A 16,811-nucleotide genomic window follows, 5' to 3' on the forward strand; every position below is an offset into this window, starting at 1 on the left:
AGCACAGTGATTTTTTTTAGGAATGCATGTTTCACATCATAGCGGAGCTGTGTAAGGATGAAGCAAATATGGCAGAGTGTCCACAAATGGGGGTGGACTCTAAGTTTTCACTGCAGTATTCCTCCAACTTTTGAGGTTTAAAAAATTTCAACACACAAATTGGGGAACATAATGTAAATAATAGGGATGTGAAAAAAAAGCAGGACGGACTTTGCAAAAGCAAAATATAATGGAGGCAATGCACAATAAGTAATATCGAAAATAATGAGTCACCGTGGCTAAAGGTCATGCTTAATAGAAATATTACACTACTTGCAAAAATTGGAAACCAGCTTACATACACAACTTGTAGAGGCTTAATTAAGGAAAGTGATTCTGCAAAAATAAAATCATTTTGGCGAGCCCAGAAGGATTTGACAGAGAAGACTCATCTGAGGGGTCATCAATCAAAGAGAAAGGAGTCAACGATGACAAGTGCCTTTCCCCCTCACTTTCTCTCCTTCCTCCCTCCTCTTGGCCACCCGTGGACCCACCTCGCGGCCCTGCCTCGCAGCTAGCTGCAAAGACAACTTATAGGGAAGGGCCACATGGGGCCAAGTGCGTTACGTACAGCCAGCCATTCAATAAATATCGGCAGAGCAGAACTTGGCAGCAAGTGCCAGGGGCTGGGCTCAGGCAAAGGCAAATATGTCCCTGTTGAAAGGAATCTGGACTGCCCAGCTTATTGGGCGGGCAGCTCAGTCACCCAGGGGGAGCCAGAGGGCAAGGCTGAGGCTGGCTGTGGACACACAGATGGTGTGAACCTGCCACTCCGCTGTTCTGCAGGTCAGCCCGGCAGCTGTGTGGCTGCTGGTGCCTCCCAGGGCTGATGCCTGACAGCTCCTGAGTTCGCTGAGCCCTACGCCGTCCCATCCCCGACAACCAGGACGGCCTCAGCCTTCTTTCTGCTTCTGTGCAGTCTCTGGGAGAGCAGACCTCAGTGCTGCTCCTGCTGTCTGCTAGAAAGTCCAGCTCAAAGTATTTCGTGATCCAATCAAGAAATGGGCAGAAGACATGAACAGACATTTTTCCAAAGACATCCAAATGGCCAAGAGACAGATGAAAAAGTGCTCAACATCGCTCAGCATCAGGGAAATCCAAATCAAAACCTCAATGAGATACCCCCTCACACCAGTCAGAATGGCTAAAATTAACAAGTCAGGAAATGACAGATGTTGGCAGGGATGCGGAGAAAGGGGAACCCTCCTACACTGTTGGTGGGAATGCAAACTGGTGCAACCACTCTGGAAAACAGTACGGAGGTGCCTCACAAAGTTCAAAATAGAGCTACCCTACGACCCAGCAATTGCACTACTGGGTATTTACCCCAAAGATACAAATGTAGGGATCCGAAGGGGTACGTGCACCCCGATGTTTATAGCAGCAATGTCCAAAATAGCCAAACTATGGAAAGAGCCAAGATGTCCATCGACAGATGAATGGATAAAGAAGATGTGGGTGGGTGGGTGGGTGTGTGTGTGTGTGTGTGTGTGTGTGTGTAATGGAATATTATGCAGCCGTCAAAAGGAATGAAAGCTTGCCATTTGCAATGACGTGGATGGAACTGGAGGGTATTATGCTGAGCGAAATGTCAATCAGAGAAAGACATTATATGATCTCACTGATATGAGGCATTCTTAATCTCAGGAGACAAAATGAGGGTTGCTGGAGTGGTGGGGGTGGGAGGGATGGGGTGGCTGGGTGATAGACATTGGGGAGGGTGTGTGCTATGGTGAGCGCTGTGAATTGTGTAAGACCATTGAATCACAGATCTGTACCTCTGAAACAATACATTGTATGTTAAAAAGAAGAAGATAGTAGGAAGGGAAAAATGAATGGGGGGAAATCAGAGGGAGAGATGAACCATGAGAGACTATGGACTCTGAGAAACAAACTGAGGGTTCTAGAGGGGAGGGGGGTGGAGGGACGGGTTAGCCTGGTGATGGGTACTAAAGAGGGCACGTTCTGCGTGGAGCACGGGGTGTTATGCACAAACAATGAATCATGGAACACTACATCAAAAACTAATGATGTAATGTATGGTGATTAACATAATAAAAAAATGGTTCTCAAAAAAAAAAGTATTTCGAGTAGACAGAGCAAGGATCTTAACCAAAATGATCGCTAAGGGGAAACACGTGACTTCCCTTCCTCCTCCTCTCCCTCCTGTTGCATGGTTCCCAATCATGAATTTCCTCTTGAACACAGGGGAAGGGAAGGAAAAATAAGAAGAAAACAGAGAGGGAGGCAAACCCTAAGAGACTAACTCTCAGAAACAACCAGAGTTGCTGGAGGGGAGGTGGCTGGGCGGATGGGGTAACAGGGTGATGTGATGAGCGCTGGGTGTTATATACGACTGATGAATCACTGACCTCTACCTCTGAAACTAATAATACACTCTATGGTAATTCAGTTGAATTTAAATTAAAAAAAAATTTCCTCTTGAGGTCTTCACATCAGAAACAGGGGCTGTAGGGGCGCCTGGGTGGCTCAGTTGGTTAAGCGACTGCCTTCTGCTCAGGTCATGATCCCGAAGTTCTGGGATTGAGTCCCACATCAGGCTCTCACCTCGGCAGGGAGCCTATTTCCTCCTCTGACCCTCTCCCTTCTCATGCTGTTTCTCACTCTCCCTCTCGCTCTCTCTCAAATAAATAAATAAAATCTTAAAAAAAAAAAAAAGAAACAGTGGCTGTGTCAGCTCATGGTCCTGTTACAGCTCCTTCTGACCTCAAGATGGAGCTTTGCACCCCTCTTTCCTCCCCAAAATATGCCTTTTTTTTTGGTACTCGGTCCATCAGCTTCTTTTCATCAGCATACACACCTCCGCAAATTCCGGCCGGGAAGTAAGAAGGAATCTTGTCTCCGGAAGAAAGGCAAGAATCCAGGGGTACTTGTAGTCCCAACACCACATTCGCCTCATTTCCTTAGGAGGCCACCAAATGCCAGAGAAGGCAGAAACCTCAAAAGACTCCAAACACCAGAAAAGGAAACAGCCTCTATTGACTTTCGGTCTTAAATGGTTTTAAATAGTTTTAAAACCACCTGGGATGAGAGTATGAGCCAAGCAAAGGAAGAATCAGTATAAAGAAACGTAAGGCAGGAAGAAATCAATCCTGATGATTTCAAGTCAGCCCTAGGCCAATCCATGGCTGAATTCCAATGAATTAATTTTAGGTGGAAAAAACCGTACCATTTCACGGGCCCTGTATCATGTTACCCTAGGCAGCGGGGTGCGGTGGGAGGGCAGGCCCCGGAGACCCAGTTCGCTGCCGAGCTCTGCTCTCTCTGCTCCATGACTTCAAATGGCTTAATGGCTCAGTGCATCTGCTTTTCTCACCATGACAGGGACGAGCAGTGCTGGAAGGGTCAGAGGTCAGGTCCCTGTAAACCCCCAGCCCAGCTCCCGGCCACAGTGGGCCCCCGTAACTGGTGGCCATGATGACTCCCACTCCTGCTTTACTCTCATCTCTTAAAGGAAGAAACAGAATTCATAGTCGATGGCCACAAACGGACTTCTCCCTGAAAACCACAAGCAGGTGAATCACCGGTAGCCGGGGAAGATTCTGCCAATGTGGGATGAATGAAATGAACCACAGCTGTATTCCACGGACATCTGAGGGAGCTACTGAGAAAGGATGTGGCACGGGTAACCATTCTAAGGCCCTCCTGGTTGACCAGCAGTACGGGCCCTCTCTTTGCCCTTTTGAGCTGGCTATTCTTAGGACTGTTCTTTGCGTTGCAAAATTATGTTCCAAATCTTCCATTCTCATTCTACTTTTGTCACTTCCCCAGCCATGGCTGGAGCCATTTACTATCCGCGCAAGTCAGGTGACCCGGGCAGTGCTCCAGGCTTGTGCCTAGGCCCCCACACCTAACCCGAATCTGCGGCGCCCCCCTCATCCCCACTGCGTAAAAGAAAATGCTGGGATTGTGAGGACTTCATGGGGAATATATGGAGATTAAAATTAGTGAGTGATCTTAAACACTCATGTGACAAACAGGAGCGCTGAGACAGAATTAAACAGGTGTTGAGGTATAATTTAGGCAGTGGCTAGCGGCTGAGGGAGGAACAGGTAGTAATTCATTCCTCATCAGGAAGCACAAAGCGAAATGGGGGATCTTATAAAAACCTCAGCTCTCCTCCTTTCGGCCTTCCCCAGCGGCCCAAGGCAAACACACAATGCATAGGAATTCCCCCCAGGCTCCCCACGAAATAAATCGGTGTGTGTGTGGGGGGGGGGATGTAGCCTTTTAAAGTGGATTTCTTATCAAGAAACACTCCAGTGATTCACTGGTGTCAGACATTGTGTCCAAAGCCTTATCTGCCGCAGGCCCACACACCAGAGGGCAGAAAAAAAGAAAATTTTACTAGAAACTCAAAGAACAAAATACAAATGAAAAATCTGGGCTTGAATCATGGGTTGAACACAATGAAAAAACAAGATTCTGGCTGCCAAACCTCTTCCACCTGGCTTGCATAGTTAGCATCTGGGCCTGGTTTCAATAGCTTTGTAGCCCAGATGGCCAGCACGGCCATCCTAAGGGCTCTCTGCTCCAGGGAGAGACTGAATGAGTGAGTGAGTGAGTGAGTGAGAGAGAGAGAGAGAGAGAGAGAGAGAGAGAGCGCCTCTCCACTTGAACCTGAAGTCCCTAGTCCTCACATCATTTATAGATTGGCCAGCATAATTTTCAAGCCATGAATCCAAAGAAAATCATATTCTTTATGCCTCTACCCTCTTCTCTGATTCTTCCTACAGATGCCCAATCGAAAACCTAGAGTCTCATTGCCATACCCCAGACTGGGAATCACTAGGCGTAGTCCTGCCGGACGTGTGCACACCCGCCCAAACCCCAACAAGGACCCACTCCTCCCTCACACCCTCTCTTCAACCCCTTTCACCGCAAGGACCACGCCCACCCCACAGATGCAGCACAGCTGTGCCTTCTCGCCTACATCTCTCGCCCTCTTGGGTGCACAGGTGCCAACAGTTACATATGCCAGGTGGGAAGCTGAATGAAATCGCCACGGGCCGGGCAGTAAATGACTGGGTGGTCTGGAGAGAAGGGAGGAGCTCCTAGGGAAGGAAACAGGACACAGGTGCAAGAAACATGGGGGAGTGGAGAGGTTAAGCAGGCAAGAGAAGATCCAGACAATTTCTCCCACGTGAGAAGTTCTGTGAAATGTCCTGATTTTTGTAAGGAAGCCAGCATTCGCTTTACTATTTTTGGTATGACAGGCTAAGGAAGGGCAAAAGTCTTGGTGGACCCAGGTGACTAGCACTACGCTCTAAGTAACTGAGCCACCTGGCCACTCCTGGTGGACCAAGAGTAAATAGTTAACACACGGCAGATCTGCCTCGGTAGCAGAGTCAGGAGGGCACTGAACTAAAACCAGGAGACATGGCCTGGTCCCGTGATGTCTCCAGCTCACTGGGCAACGGAGGGCTATCTAGACCATGACTCCCTCACCCATCACACAGGGGGACAGCGCGGGAGCTCTGAGTCCTGGTGCTACCCTTGGAGGATCCGGAAACCTCAGGAGAATTCATTCCAACCTCCACTTCAGGAGATGTACCATGTAATTTTCACTTTACAGAGGTGCTATTAGTATTTCTACAAGATGCCAAGTGCCATCTTAGATGGCGATAGATGACAAAAGAGAGGTAAGTTAGTGGGCAGGGAACAACAGCTTTCCAAAAAAACAAAACCCACGAACCGAAGTGAAACACACATTCTCTTCCCTGCCTCTCCCTCTGCTCCTTCCCTTCCTCCCTACTCCCCAGACACAGTAATGATAAAAAATTGGGGGACAGAGGTTCAGGCAATGCAGTACACTAGAAAGACAACTGGACTGAGAGCCAAGTGTGGATTGGCTAGTTAATATTTTCAAATTACTTACTCATCCCTGGTCTGCTTGCTCATGGATGAACTGGATATAAATGATGCTCACAATTACATGAAACACAACTGAGAGTAAATGCCTGCACAGAGTGTCTAGGAATCAGTTACAATCCCTTCTTTCCACACTAACCTAAATTTGAAAACCGTTCCACAGACCCACCCTTGTGTGTATGTGCATCACACCATCACATGTACACACAAATATTCCACATACACAAACCCGGCCACACGATGGTCACAGCTGGGACTGACAAAGCAGTGGAAGGGTCCCAGCTCTGCTGTACTCTTCCATTTTATCAACTCCATCTGTGGTTAGTGCAGGATTTTTCTTTTCTCCTTCCCCTCCCTACACTCTGCTGCCAGAGCTACTGCTGCTGAATCAGACCCTGTTAGTGTTCCCTTGCTGTTTCTTCTACTTATCCTTCAGCGTTTTCCGAGAATGAGTCTCACGCCTGCATCTATTTACCGGTAGGTGATGGGGTAGGGCCCAAGGAATATTATTAGTTACAAAGTATCTGTTTTTGTCTAGCAATAAGGATTACTTTGGTCAAGGGCACCTGGGTGGCTCAGATGGTTAAGCGTCTGCCTTCGGCTCAGGTCATGATCCCAGGGTCCTGGGATCGAGTCCCGCATCGGGCTCCCTGCACCTTGGGAGCCTGCTTCTCCCTCTGTCCCCCCCACCCATGAATAAATAAATAAAATCTTTAAAAAAAATAAAAAAGGATTACTTTGGTCAAAAGAGTAACCTTTCAAATTATGGGTATCTGGGAGTCCCAATCACACCAGTCAACCAGCAGGTGTTAAAAAAAAAACAGCACCAAAAACTAATGATGTAATATGGTGATTAACATAACAATAAAAAATTAAAAAAAAAAAAAACAGTAGAAAATACCAACCGGTATGTACTATGCGTAGAAGGGGGTTAGTACTACCTCATGAAACTTCAGTTAAGTGTGAGTGCACTGACTGTGATATGAAATTCATTTCCAACAGTGGGTCACAGTCAAAAAAGTTTGAAAGCCACAGGGCCAAGGAACAGAAAGGAGTCAGAAAGGCCTAGTCCCTCCACCTGTTGGCACTATTTCTGAGTCTTGCTGGTTTTTAATCCCTGGCCCTAGTTCAGCGACCCGGCCAGGAAACTGTGTCTTCTGCCATCTGAAGATCCCAACCCTTCCCCTCCCACCCCATGGCAACCCATCCGGTTCTTCAGAACCCGTCCTTGGAGGACCAGGAGGAATCAGATCTTTTCCTTCACTAAGAAGCACTCCACATCCCAGGACTCCGTTGAGGAGTTAGGGTGAGAAAGAAATACCTAGGTTTCCTAAAACCCCAGATCCTGGACTACCAGCCCTCCTTCCTTCAGTGCTGAGAGCAGATGTGCTGGGCCTTGAGCCCCCTCACCGACCACCTGAGGCTTTCCGAGAGCGCGTATTTACTCACTTTTGAACCCCCATGAAGTCTCTTACCGTTCACTTGGACACTTCCTTCCTGGGTGGCTAAACCCAAGATTATTTTAGATAACCCTTTAATTCTCCAAATAAACCAGAAAGAATCTAGTTGAGGAGGCTTCTCCTTTAATCCGTCTCCGGCTTAATCCCTCAGTCCCATCCCTTAATGCTCCCTGCACTAATTCGTCCAAACGATGCTGCCAGAGCAAGTGAACTTGGCCGCTCGGAAAGTTACCGTGCAGGGGGAGTGATGGGGAGCGAGGGCGGGGAAGCAGAGAACCTGGAAGCTCAATACAATCCGTCTCAGGAGTTCACCTGGGGGGCGTTTCTGCTCTTGAAGGAAAAAACCTTTCAGCCAAGCAAGAAAACAAAAGCCAGCGCGCCCGGGGCGGCAAACAGGATCCTCCGGCATTGGAGAAGTGCAAACAAGGCTGTGGGGAGGGGGGCGCGGAGCGCGGCTCGGCTGGGAGGCCTCGGGACGGGAAGAAGAGGGGTTCGGAGGGCGCAGGGAACAAAGCCCCGCGCCCCGCGCCCAGACCTCGCGGGGGCACTCTGCTCGCTCCGAGGGAGCCCTGCGGCGGGGTCGGGGGGGGTGCAGGTGTGTGGGTGCTGGTGCGCGCGCAGCGAGCCCCTCCCCCCCGCCGCCCCCAAAGCCCGGGGGTGGGCGACCCTCTCCCCGCTCCCCTGCCCCCCGGAGCGGCTCTCACCCGAGCGGGGATCGAAGGTGACCACGAACACGGCCACCACCTGGTCCTCCTCCACGTCGCCCAGCTCCAGGCGCCCGGGCTGCAGCAGCACCTCGGAGGCGCCCAGCTCCTCGGGCTCCCGCCTCCTGGGCAGCTCCGCGGCCGGCCGGCCGCCCCCGCCGCTGCCCCAGCCCCGGCCTCCAGCCTGCAGCTCCGGGGCCTGCGGCGGAGAGACGGCGGGGCCCTGGGCCCAGCGCAGCAGCGGCGCCGAGTCTCCCCGCTCCACCATGGCGAGGCGAGGAGGAGCCGCGGGCGGCGAGGGGCGGGCGCAGGGGCGGGCTGCGGGAACTCCCCTCGCCGGGCCGGGCCGGGCCGCCGCACCGCCCGAGGCCGCACCTGCCCCGCGCCGCCCCGCCCGCCCGAGTCGGCGCTCCGAGGCAGCGGGAGAAGGCGTCCTCCCCTCCGGCTTCGCCGAACTGCGTGCCGGGTTTGGACTCACGGATGCCTGCGTGTGCCCGCGTCCGGGAAACGTCCGGTGGCATGGACGCGCCTCCACCTGGCTCCGTCCACCTGCGCGGGGATGAGGGCCCTTCTCACCTAGGATCCGGTCGGATAGCTGTACCAGCGTGCATGTTTATACGCCATCATTATTTTTGTGATTCCCCTCGTTAGGTGGCCCGTGACAGAAATGGGTTACATAATCCTCAAAGCGGGGTTAAAGCTAGCGCGGGCCCGGGAAGTGAAGCAAAAGAGGCAGCCAGGCTGTTCTGATGTTATTTGGACTTTGGCCTGGCCTCCTGGAGCTGCGGACTTTGGTGTTTGGCCTGAAGTAGTTGTGTCTCTAATCCAGTCGGCTGTGCCCTTGAACGAGCTGGATAGTGCCCAGCCCTGGCCTTCACTGGACCCTGCCCGGGGCTCCTCCATTGCGGCGACTAAGTCTCCACAGAGGGTGGTGGATGGTCCCTTACCTGCCCTTGCGGTAGGGAGTGGGGAGATTGAGCTAAATAGATAAACGATGAAAGCAGTCCCCCTTCTTTAGGCTAAATGCTGCCTAAATAGATTATTGTTATGTCAGAGATTTTGGCCTGGAGGCAGCAGGAGCCCTGGGCCGTCACTGACGATCTCCTTGGGAAGATGGGTGAAATTGTATCATCATTGAATCTCTGGCACAAAGGGAACGAATCTTCATCAACACCCCCCCCCCCAAGGGACACTCCGTGCATAAATCCACTGGGTCCTTCTGAGAGCAAGCCGACTGCTGGGTCTTCCTGAAACTTGGATAGATCTGGTGTCCGAACAAGTCTCTCTCTTGGCTTCATGCTTTCTTATATTAATGGCTATTCCTATTATTCCCACCTCTTCTGATTACTTAGCCACCAGATACACTCAAGGGTTGAGGCATTCAGAATAGTATTTCTAAATATAAAAATGGGGTTTCCTAGAAAAATCTTTAGTCAATTTCCAAAGCCATCAGTTTCAGGTCTGACTTGTCTTTCTCCCCTGAAGGACTTCTTTTTCCTGATCTTTTGTACGAACTCCATCCCGAACCCCCTAGTTGAATCCTTTCAAGTTGTGTATGTACCAAGAAATAAACTCATAGTCTCTATTCTATATAGTCATCCTACATATATGTCCTATATATATAATTTGCTTTGTAAACGTAAGACTCAAATGTCCCTGGGCGCCTGGGTGGCTCAGTCGGTTAAGCGTCTGCCTTCCGCTCAGGTCATGATCCCAGGGTCCTGGGATTGAGCCCCACATCCTGCTCCCTGCTTGGGGGGGGGGGAGCCTGCTTCTCCCTCTCTCTCTCTCTGCTCCTCCCCCTGCTTGTGCTCTTTCTCTCTGTGTCAAAATAAATAAAATCTTAAAAAAAAAAAAAGACTCAAACGTCCCAACCTTAAACCTAGAGCCTTTCCCAGTCTTCGTTTTATGGGTTTTAGCTCACCAGCTACCATGTCTATCATCAGATTCCTAGAGCCTTGCACAACAGACATTTGTAAACTAAGCAGGTGAATAAAAGAGACTCACACCTCTGTACCACTGGCTACAGTATCTTGCACATAACAGGTGCTCAAAAATTTTAATGATGGTGATGATAGGCCTCTTAACACACATTCACAGTCTGAAAGAGGCTTTATACCTGACCATCAGATTTATATTCTCTGGATCTACTGCATTTCACAAAATGATAGGAAAGAAATGAAAATTAGCTATTAGAATAGCTCTGCTGGGAAAGGAGTGTGAAGGGCAAGAGGAAATGCAGGGCAGTCACATTCAGAGACCCTAGGATGGTGTTATATTTTAGAATGAGTTCCCCTAGAAGCCCATATATCTAAATTTTAAAATAAAATTATGTTCCCAAATAGTGAATATATCTGCATTATATAAAACATACCTACGGGTGCCTGGATGGCTCAGTTGGTTAAACATCTGTCTTTGGCTCAGGTTATGATCCCAGGGATCAAGCTTGCTTCTCCCTCTCCCTCTGCCCTCCCCCCCACCCCGTGCTTGCTTGCTCTCTCAAATAAATAAAATCTTTAAAAAACATATCTACATTATATAAAAATATCTATAATATATAAAAATATACTGTATATAAAATACATTATATAAAGTAATTTTGATCTCTAATCTCACCACTGAGTTGGCCACTGTTAGGATTTTGCTTATCCTGTTTCACCAATTCTAGGGTGCAGCTTTTCACTTGCTAACATCGCTATGGTGACTCCGAATTGCCGCCAGCCCCACTGAGGTCGAGTTCTCACAGAGGAGATTTGTGTTTGCTTTTGTCAGCCATCTGGAGGCACCACCAAACCGAGACTACTTTGAGTTAATTCTCTGCTTGAGGTTCTTTGGGCCACGCTGGTAGTGGGAATTCAAAATGCAAGCGAGCGTAAACACTGGCTTATAGTTCAGATTCTTGGGCGAGATGTTTTCCTTCTCTCCGGCCAATGAAAACATAGAGGCGAGCATGTTTCCCCGGCCAGCCCTCTCCGTGTCGGCCATTTATTTGCCACAGCTGCATGTGGGCTACCGTGCTAGACTCCTCATCTGGGGCACTTAAAAATTCTTAGTGGCATGTAAAAATAATGCTACATCTTAAAATAAGTGATATAATTAAAAGTTTTCTCTGTTTATGTTGACATCATACCATCTGTCAGTTTTGTATTCTTTTCTTCTATAGCATCTGACTGCAAACATTTTCCCATCCTATTAGGAACTTCCTATATGCATCATTTTAATGGTTCCCATCGTATGTATGTTTGAAAATTTACTTAACCATTCTCTCCTTGTTGAACGATCAAGCCCTTCCTCTTTTTGTTATGCCTAAAGTGTTGGCCAAATTTCACTGTAAACTAACCCTACCTGTTACATGCCAAGCCTTGCACACAGTACTGGGGCAGCTGCGAAGAAGGCAGACATCCATTCTCATCAGGCTTAGAGCTTAGCAGGGAAGGCAGCTATCAGGCAAGGAATGAAATCTGGAAGGAGGGGTGACAGGGCAGGTGTAATCTGCTATTCGGGTTGTTGATTTATGACAGAGTGCCAGAGGGGGCAATCCTGGGTTAAAATATATTCGTGTTTTTAAGGTTTTTGATAATCTTGCCAAATTGTTGATTCAGTGGTGTATAAGGACATCAATTTCCTTTCACTCTTGCCCCAGTTAGATATTGCCGTTTAAAATATTTTTTTTGCCAATTTGTTAGATGAACATGGCGTTTTGTTTTTAAATTAATGTTTTGTGACTGAATCTAATCATGGTTTCAAAATCTGTATTGATTTGTGGTTGTTCTTTCTGCTCCCGATGCCTTCTGCTTGCTTATCTGCTGGGGTCTTCATGCTCTTGTTTTCTCTTTACATGAGTTCTTTATACAATAAGAATAGTAATCTTTTGCCTGGCGTAATTTTTGTTCATCTTATTTCCAATTTTTTGTATGGTTTCAATGCTGCTTAATTGCTTTATGAAATTTTGAAGTTCGAAATCTTATGTTGTCAAACTTATCCATTCTTTTTGTGATTTCTTATGTTGATTTGACATTTAGAAAGTTGGCCCCTACCCAGAAATTGGATCAACATTCACTTTTATTCTTTTAGTTATTTATACGTCGGTTTTCCACATTTGATCTCCTAATCTAATCAATGTTTATATTGCTAATGTGATGATGAAGTGAGACTCTAAAATTTTTATTGAATTTCGTAACCAATAATTGCTATACCATTATTGAATAATTCTTTCAATTCCTGTGATTTATAGTTCCCCTTTAAATTACAATATTGAATTCCTGATAATTTACTAATTTATGTATTCTTTACCATTGATGTGTCTATTCTTACAAGTTTTGTAAGCTTTTATTTCTAGGAGAGGTCGTCTTTTCTTTTTACTCTTTTAATAAGTAGATCTCCATGGCAAAATAATCAAATTACATGCAGGACATACAGTGAGCAGCAGTTTCCTTCTCTTCCAGCCCTCTTCCCCCAGACCCCGCTCCCTCCGCAGGGATAGCCACTTTTGACAGTTTCTATCTTTAGGGTTTTGGGTGGTTACCCTCTGTGGAAGAGCTGTAATTCTTCCTTGTCACACTTCCCCCAAATCATTAAGCGTTTGCTTTGTTTTAGGAAGGTAAAACTTCAGCATGGGGGTCTTGTCATTGGATCAGAAGCATGAAGAAATGGCTGGCAATGTTTGACCAAATTACTAGTGACTTCTTGAGCCCCAGCCCTGGGAGCAGAGAGATAGTGAGTCAAGATCTAGGCACAACAGGTCCAGCTCTTTGCCATTCCTATGAATCTCTTCCCATGAGAGCAATGAGTGTGTGTGTGTGTGTGTGTGTGTGTGTGTGAGAGAGAGAGAGAGAGAGAGAGAGAGAGAGACGGAGAGAGACGGAGAGACACAGAGATCTCATCTCTGTGGCCGGGGATGGCCTTGGACCAGGTCATGTAGGCAACCCCATCTGCTCCAATTTTGGAGAATCTGGGAACGGCCAAGTGCCACATAAAGTTTCCTAACTGTGGGTAATAGAGAACCGATCAGCAGACTAATGAGTCTAGATCGTAGTTTCAAACTACCTGCTCCTTAAAATATGGGCAGTACATCAATGGTCTCTAAATTATTGGGATGTCACGTTAGCAATCTGTTCTTGTTCCAAGAAGAGTACCACATCTTTGTGAGTGGACAAGGAGTATGTCTCTATTATAAAAGCTATTTTGACAGACATCCTCTAGTCTTAGCAAATGGGACATCTTGGCAAGAGAAGCAGTTTGTTAGAATCTGATTTATTCATCAGGTAGATTTATAGTAGATTTGAAGAGAATAGATGACTCTGAGGATTTTTGCTAATGGCACTAAAGTCTTCATGAGTGAAACGACGTTATCAGTGATTTGCTTAAAAAAAAACTCCAGTACCCACCCCCTCCAACAAAATTACAGATACAAATGAAACAAGATTTTACAGCTGCCCATAATTTTTGAAGCTACATTACTGATACATGGAGACTCATTCTACTGTATTTTCTCTACTTTTGGTATGTTTGAACATTTCCACAAGAAAAAGCAAAACAAGAAGAATTAATGAGGCTTTAAAATGACCTCCAGGCTTTATCTTACTCAGCCCACCATCTTTCCTTGGAATTCCGTTCTGCTGTCAATGCTGCTTAGTAGCTACAGCTGTGTAAGCACTTGGAAACGGGAAACGTGGAAGGCCAAATAGAAAGTATTGTTAATGATTTATAGAATAATCACCGGATTCCCTGCCAGTGACAGGTGTCTGCTTCTGTGCACTCTCTCTTGGGGGTGCGGAGAGGCGGTCAAGAGAAGGTCCCCTTCAAGGCTCCTGGGCTTGCTGAACACCCTGGGCTGGGAGAGGAGTCAGGAGCACCTGAGATGCTGTGCTGCTGTGGGCCCACACAGATCACGGCTGCTGGTGGATTTGCCCTGGGAGCTGGTGAATGTCGGTTGCTGATGAACATCGTCTGCTCTTGTCTAAGTTACTGCATACTTCCCTCTGCGGGGATGAAGCAACACTTCCGGTTGTGATGAGACACTGAGCTAGTTAAGGAGAAGGAAGAATATGGGACTGGGGCGGGCAGGGACCTCAGAGATGCTGTGTAGTCCTCTGGTTTAATTCAGTGAGCTAGAGAGGATTCCTCCCCGAGTTGGCGAGGCCCGCAGGCCCTAGTCTGAGAACGCTGACCACTGCACTGTTGTCTCCCAAGGGCACGTTCTGGTGATCAAGGCCAACGTTCCCCTCCACCACCCTGGACTTCCCTCAGGTTTGTCTCTAGTCTTGAGAGTCCAAGCCCAACAGTCCGAGGCCCAGAACGTTGCTTGCAGCCCCAGCCCTCTTCAAGTCTTTGCTTCCTGTCCTGGAGCCTGCCAGCTTCCCAGAAGGCCTCAGAGGGAAAAATGTCCCTTTCTTTTTTTTTTTTTTAAAGATTTTATTTATTTATTTGAGAGAGAGAATGAGAGAGAGAGCACGAGAGGGGGGAGGGCCAGAGGGAGAAGCAGACCCCCCGCCGAGCAGGGAGCCCGTTGCGGGACTCGATCCCGGGACTCCAGGATCACGACCCGAGCCGAAGGCAGTCGCTCAACCAACTGAGCCACCCAGGCGCCCAAGAATGTCCCTTTCTTGCTTGGGAACCCAGACCTCCCAATGGGTCCTGTGAGGCAGCCTCATCAAATATACCATAATCCTATACTGGTATTTTTCAGGGTCTGGAATGACTCAGTCTTAATTCAGTCTTCAGTAAATAATGTGCTAGAGCTTCGTTTTGGCTTGTTCATGCTTTTTTTTTTTTTTTTTCCCACAATTCTCCCTCCTAGGGGAATAATGACGCCAGCATGTCCTTCCTTGGAGCCACAGACTCCCAAACAAATAACTGATTTTCCATGGCCTTAACTTCACTTTTGCAAAGGAACAGTCTACCTCAAAGCTGAGTATGAGTTTCTACCTCTTCGAAACCAATTTGAATGGATAGACTTTCTTGCTTCTGTTCTTCCCATTGGTGTTTCAAAGGCCTCAGCACCAACGTGGGGTCAGAGTGGGGCTCTGAGTCTAGCTTTCTCATCACTCAGCAGTGGGAGAGAGCTTCCCCCAAACACCAGGCTTAGGGATCTCAGCCCTGAGATGCAAAGCTGCCTTCCGCCTTCTACATCTTACTCCTTAGGAATGTTGCTTTTCTCCACGCAGCAACCCCTGAAACAATAAGAAAAATATTCAAACTTTCAAAAAGTCGAACACTGGGGCGCCTGGGTGGCTCAGTCGTTAAGCGTCTGCCTTTGGCTCAGGTGATGATCCCGGGGTCCTGGGATCGAGCCCCGCATCGGGCTCCCTGCTCGGCGGGAAGCCTGCTTCTCCCTCTCCCGCTCCCCCTGCTTGTGTTCCCTCTCTCGCTGTGTCTCTCTCTGTCAAATACATAAATAAAATCTTAAAAAAAAAAAAGTCAAACACTGAGTATTCGAAACAAAACTGAGATATATTAACTTTACTTTCCCAAGTCCATTCAAAAATGACTTAGGGAACACCCATTACGTGTCAGGCATTAAGGGAAAAAAATCCCCCTTTTCCCCTTATTGCCACAGATTATCTGCGTTCCCCTTTGACCCCTCGTCTCATGATGTGAAGCTGTTTGCCTGGGATAGATGCCAAGGATATTAACACGCACTGAAGCAAGGAGGGAATTTTTTTTAATTTATTTTTTTATTAACGTATAATGTATTATTTGTTTCAGGGGTACAGGTCTGTGATTCATCAGTCTTACCCAATTCACAGCGCTCACCATAGCACATGCCCTCCCCAATGTCCATCACCCAGCCACCCCATCCCTCCCACCCCCACCACTCCAGCAGCCCTCAGTTTGTTTCCTGAGATTAAGAGTCTCTTATGGTTTGTCTCCCTCTCTGGTTTCGTTTTCATCTTGTTTCATTTTTCCCTTCCCTCCCCTATGATCCTCTGTCTTGTTTCTCAAATTCAAAGAGAGAATTCTTCATAATGTGCAGAAAACTGAGAACAAAGAACAAGGGTGAGGCGTGACACCCCAAATAGTGAGGCTGTTGGCCAGAGGCAAAATGCATGCTTCCGGGCATCCCCTTGGGCCATCAAGGTCAGCAACCACCCAATTCCCCTCATTCTAAATTAGGAGTATCCAGATTGGGAGTATCTTCCCCACCTCATGGCCTGAGACGGGGACACTGGTCAACATCCAGGCTGTAGCAAAGGAATAAAATCACATGGCCTGCTGTGATAGCTGCGAACAAGGAACTCACTCCCAACTCCAGAATCTCAGTTCATAGCAATTTCTTTACTTGTAACCTGAGTTCTCCTTTCCCTGGTGATGACTTTCTTGTCTCTGGCCCCTGTGGGATGGGGGGACCCTGACAGAGGTGGGCAGTGAGCTTCTGCCTGCTATGGGCAACAGGGTTTCCCGTGGAATGATTTGGGAAGGTCAGCGTGGGTGGGATGGGCTAGGGAAGGATCTGGTGGTGTGCACACCTACATAAAGCTGGAGCCTGAGAAGGCTTTTAGCTGAAGAAATGCTTTCACATCCTCCCAGTTAGTTTGCATTTGGATGAACGTCCTCATGAGTTCAGGTCAGAGATGGGAAAGACTGGGAGAGGAGAGAGGCATGGAGGGATTAACGGAGAGAGAGGAAATGGAAGACAAGTGATGGGCAACGAGTAACCAAAGACTGTAAGAGAAATTAACTCTGTTTCAGCCAAGATCAAAATATGCTCAGTACC

The 16,811-nt window shown here is 47.9% G+C and overlaps 1 protein-coding gene across 7 annotated transcripts in view; it reads right to left on the bottom strand.

The window, feature by feature from the left end:
* DENND11 (DENN domain containing 11) overlaps positions 1–8,775 on the bottom strand; it is a 47,680-nt gene extending 38,905 nt beyond the window's left edge. For 4 of the 7 annotated variants that reach the window (XR_004819452.1, XR_004819451.1, XM_027573738.2 and 1 more), the window contains exon 1: positions 8,096–8,656. Coding sequence is in view for 4 of the 7 variants with exons in the window: in XM_027573738.2 (XP_027429539.1) it covers positions 8,096–8,363 (268 nt within the window). In the remaining 3 variants the exon portion in view is untranslated. The other 3 variants (XM_027573741.2, XM_027573739.2, XM_027573740.2) reach the window with 3 other exon arrangements.
* Between the last annotated feature and the right edge of the window lie 8,036 nt (positions 8,776–16,811).

Source organism: Zalophus californianus, chromosome 12, assembly GCF_009762305.2.
Source record: "Zalophus californianus isolate mZalCal1 chromosome 12, mZalCal1.pri.v2, whole genome shotgun sequence".
Classification (NCBI taxonomy): domain Eukaryota; kingdom Metazoa; phylum Chordata; class Mammalia; order Carnivora; family Otariidae; genus Zalophus; species Zalophus californianus.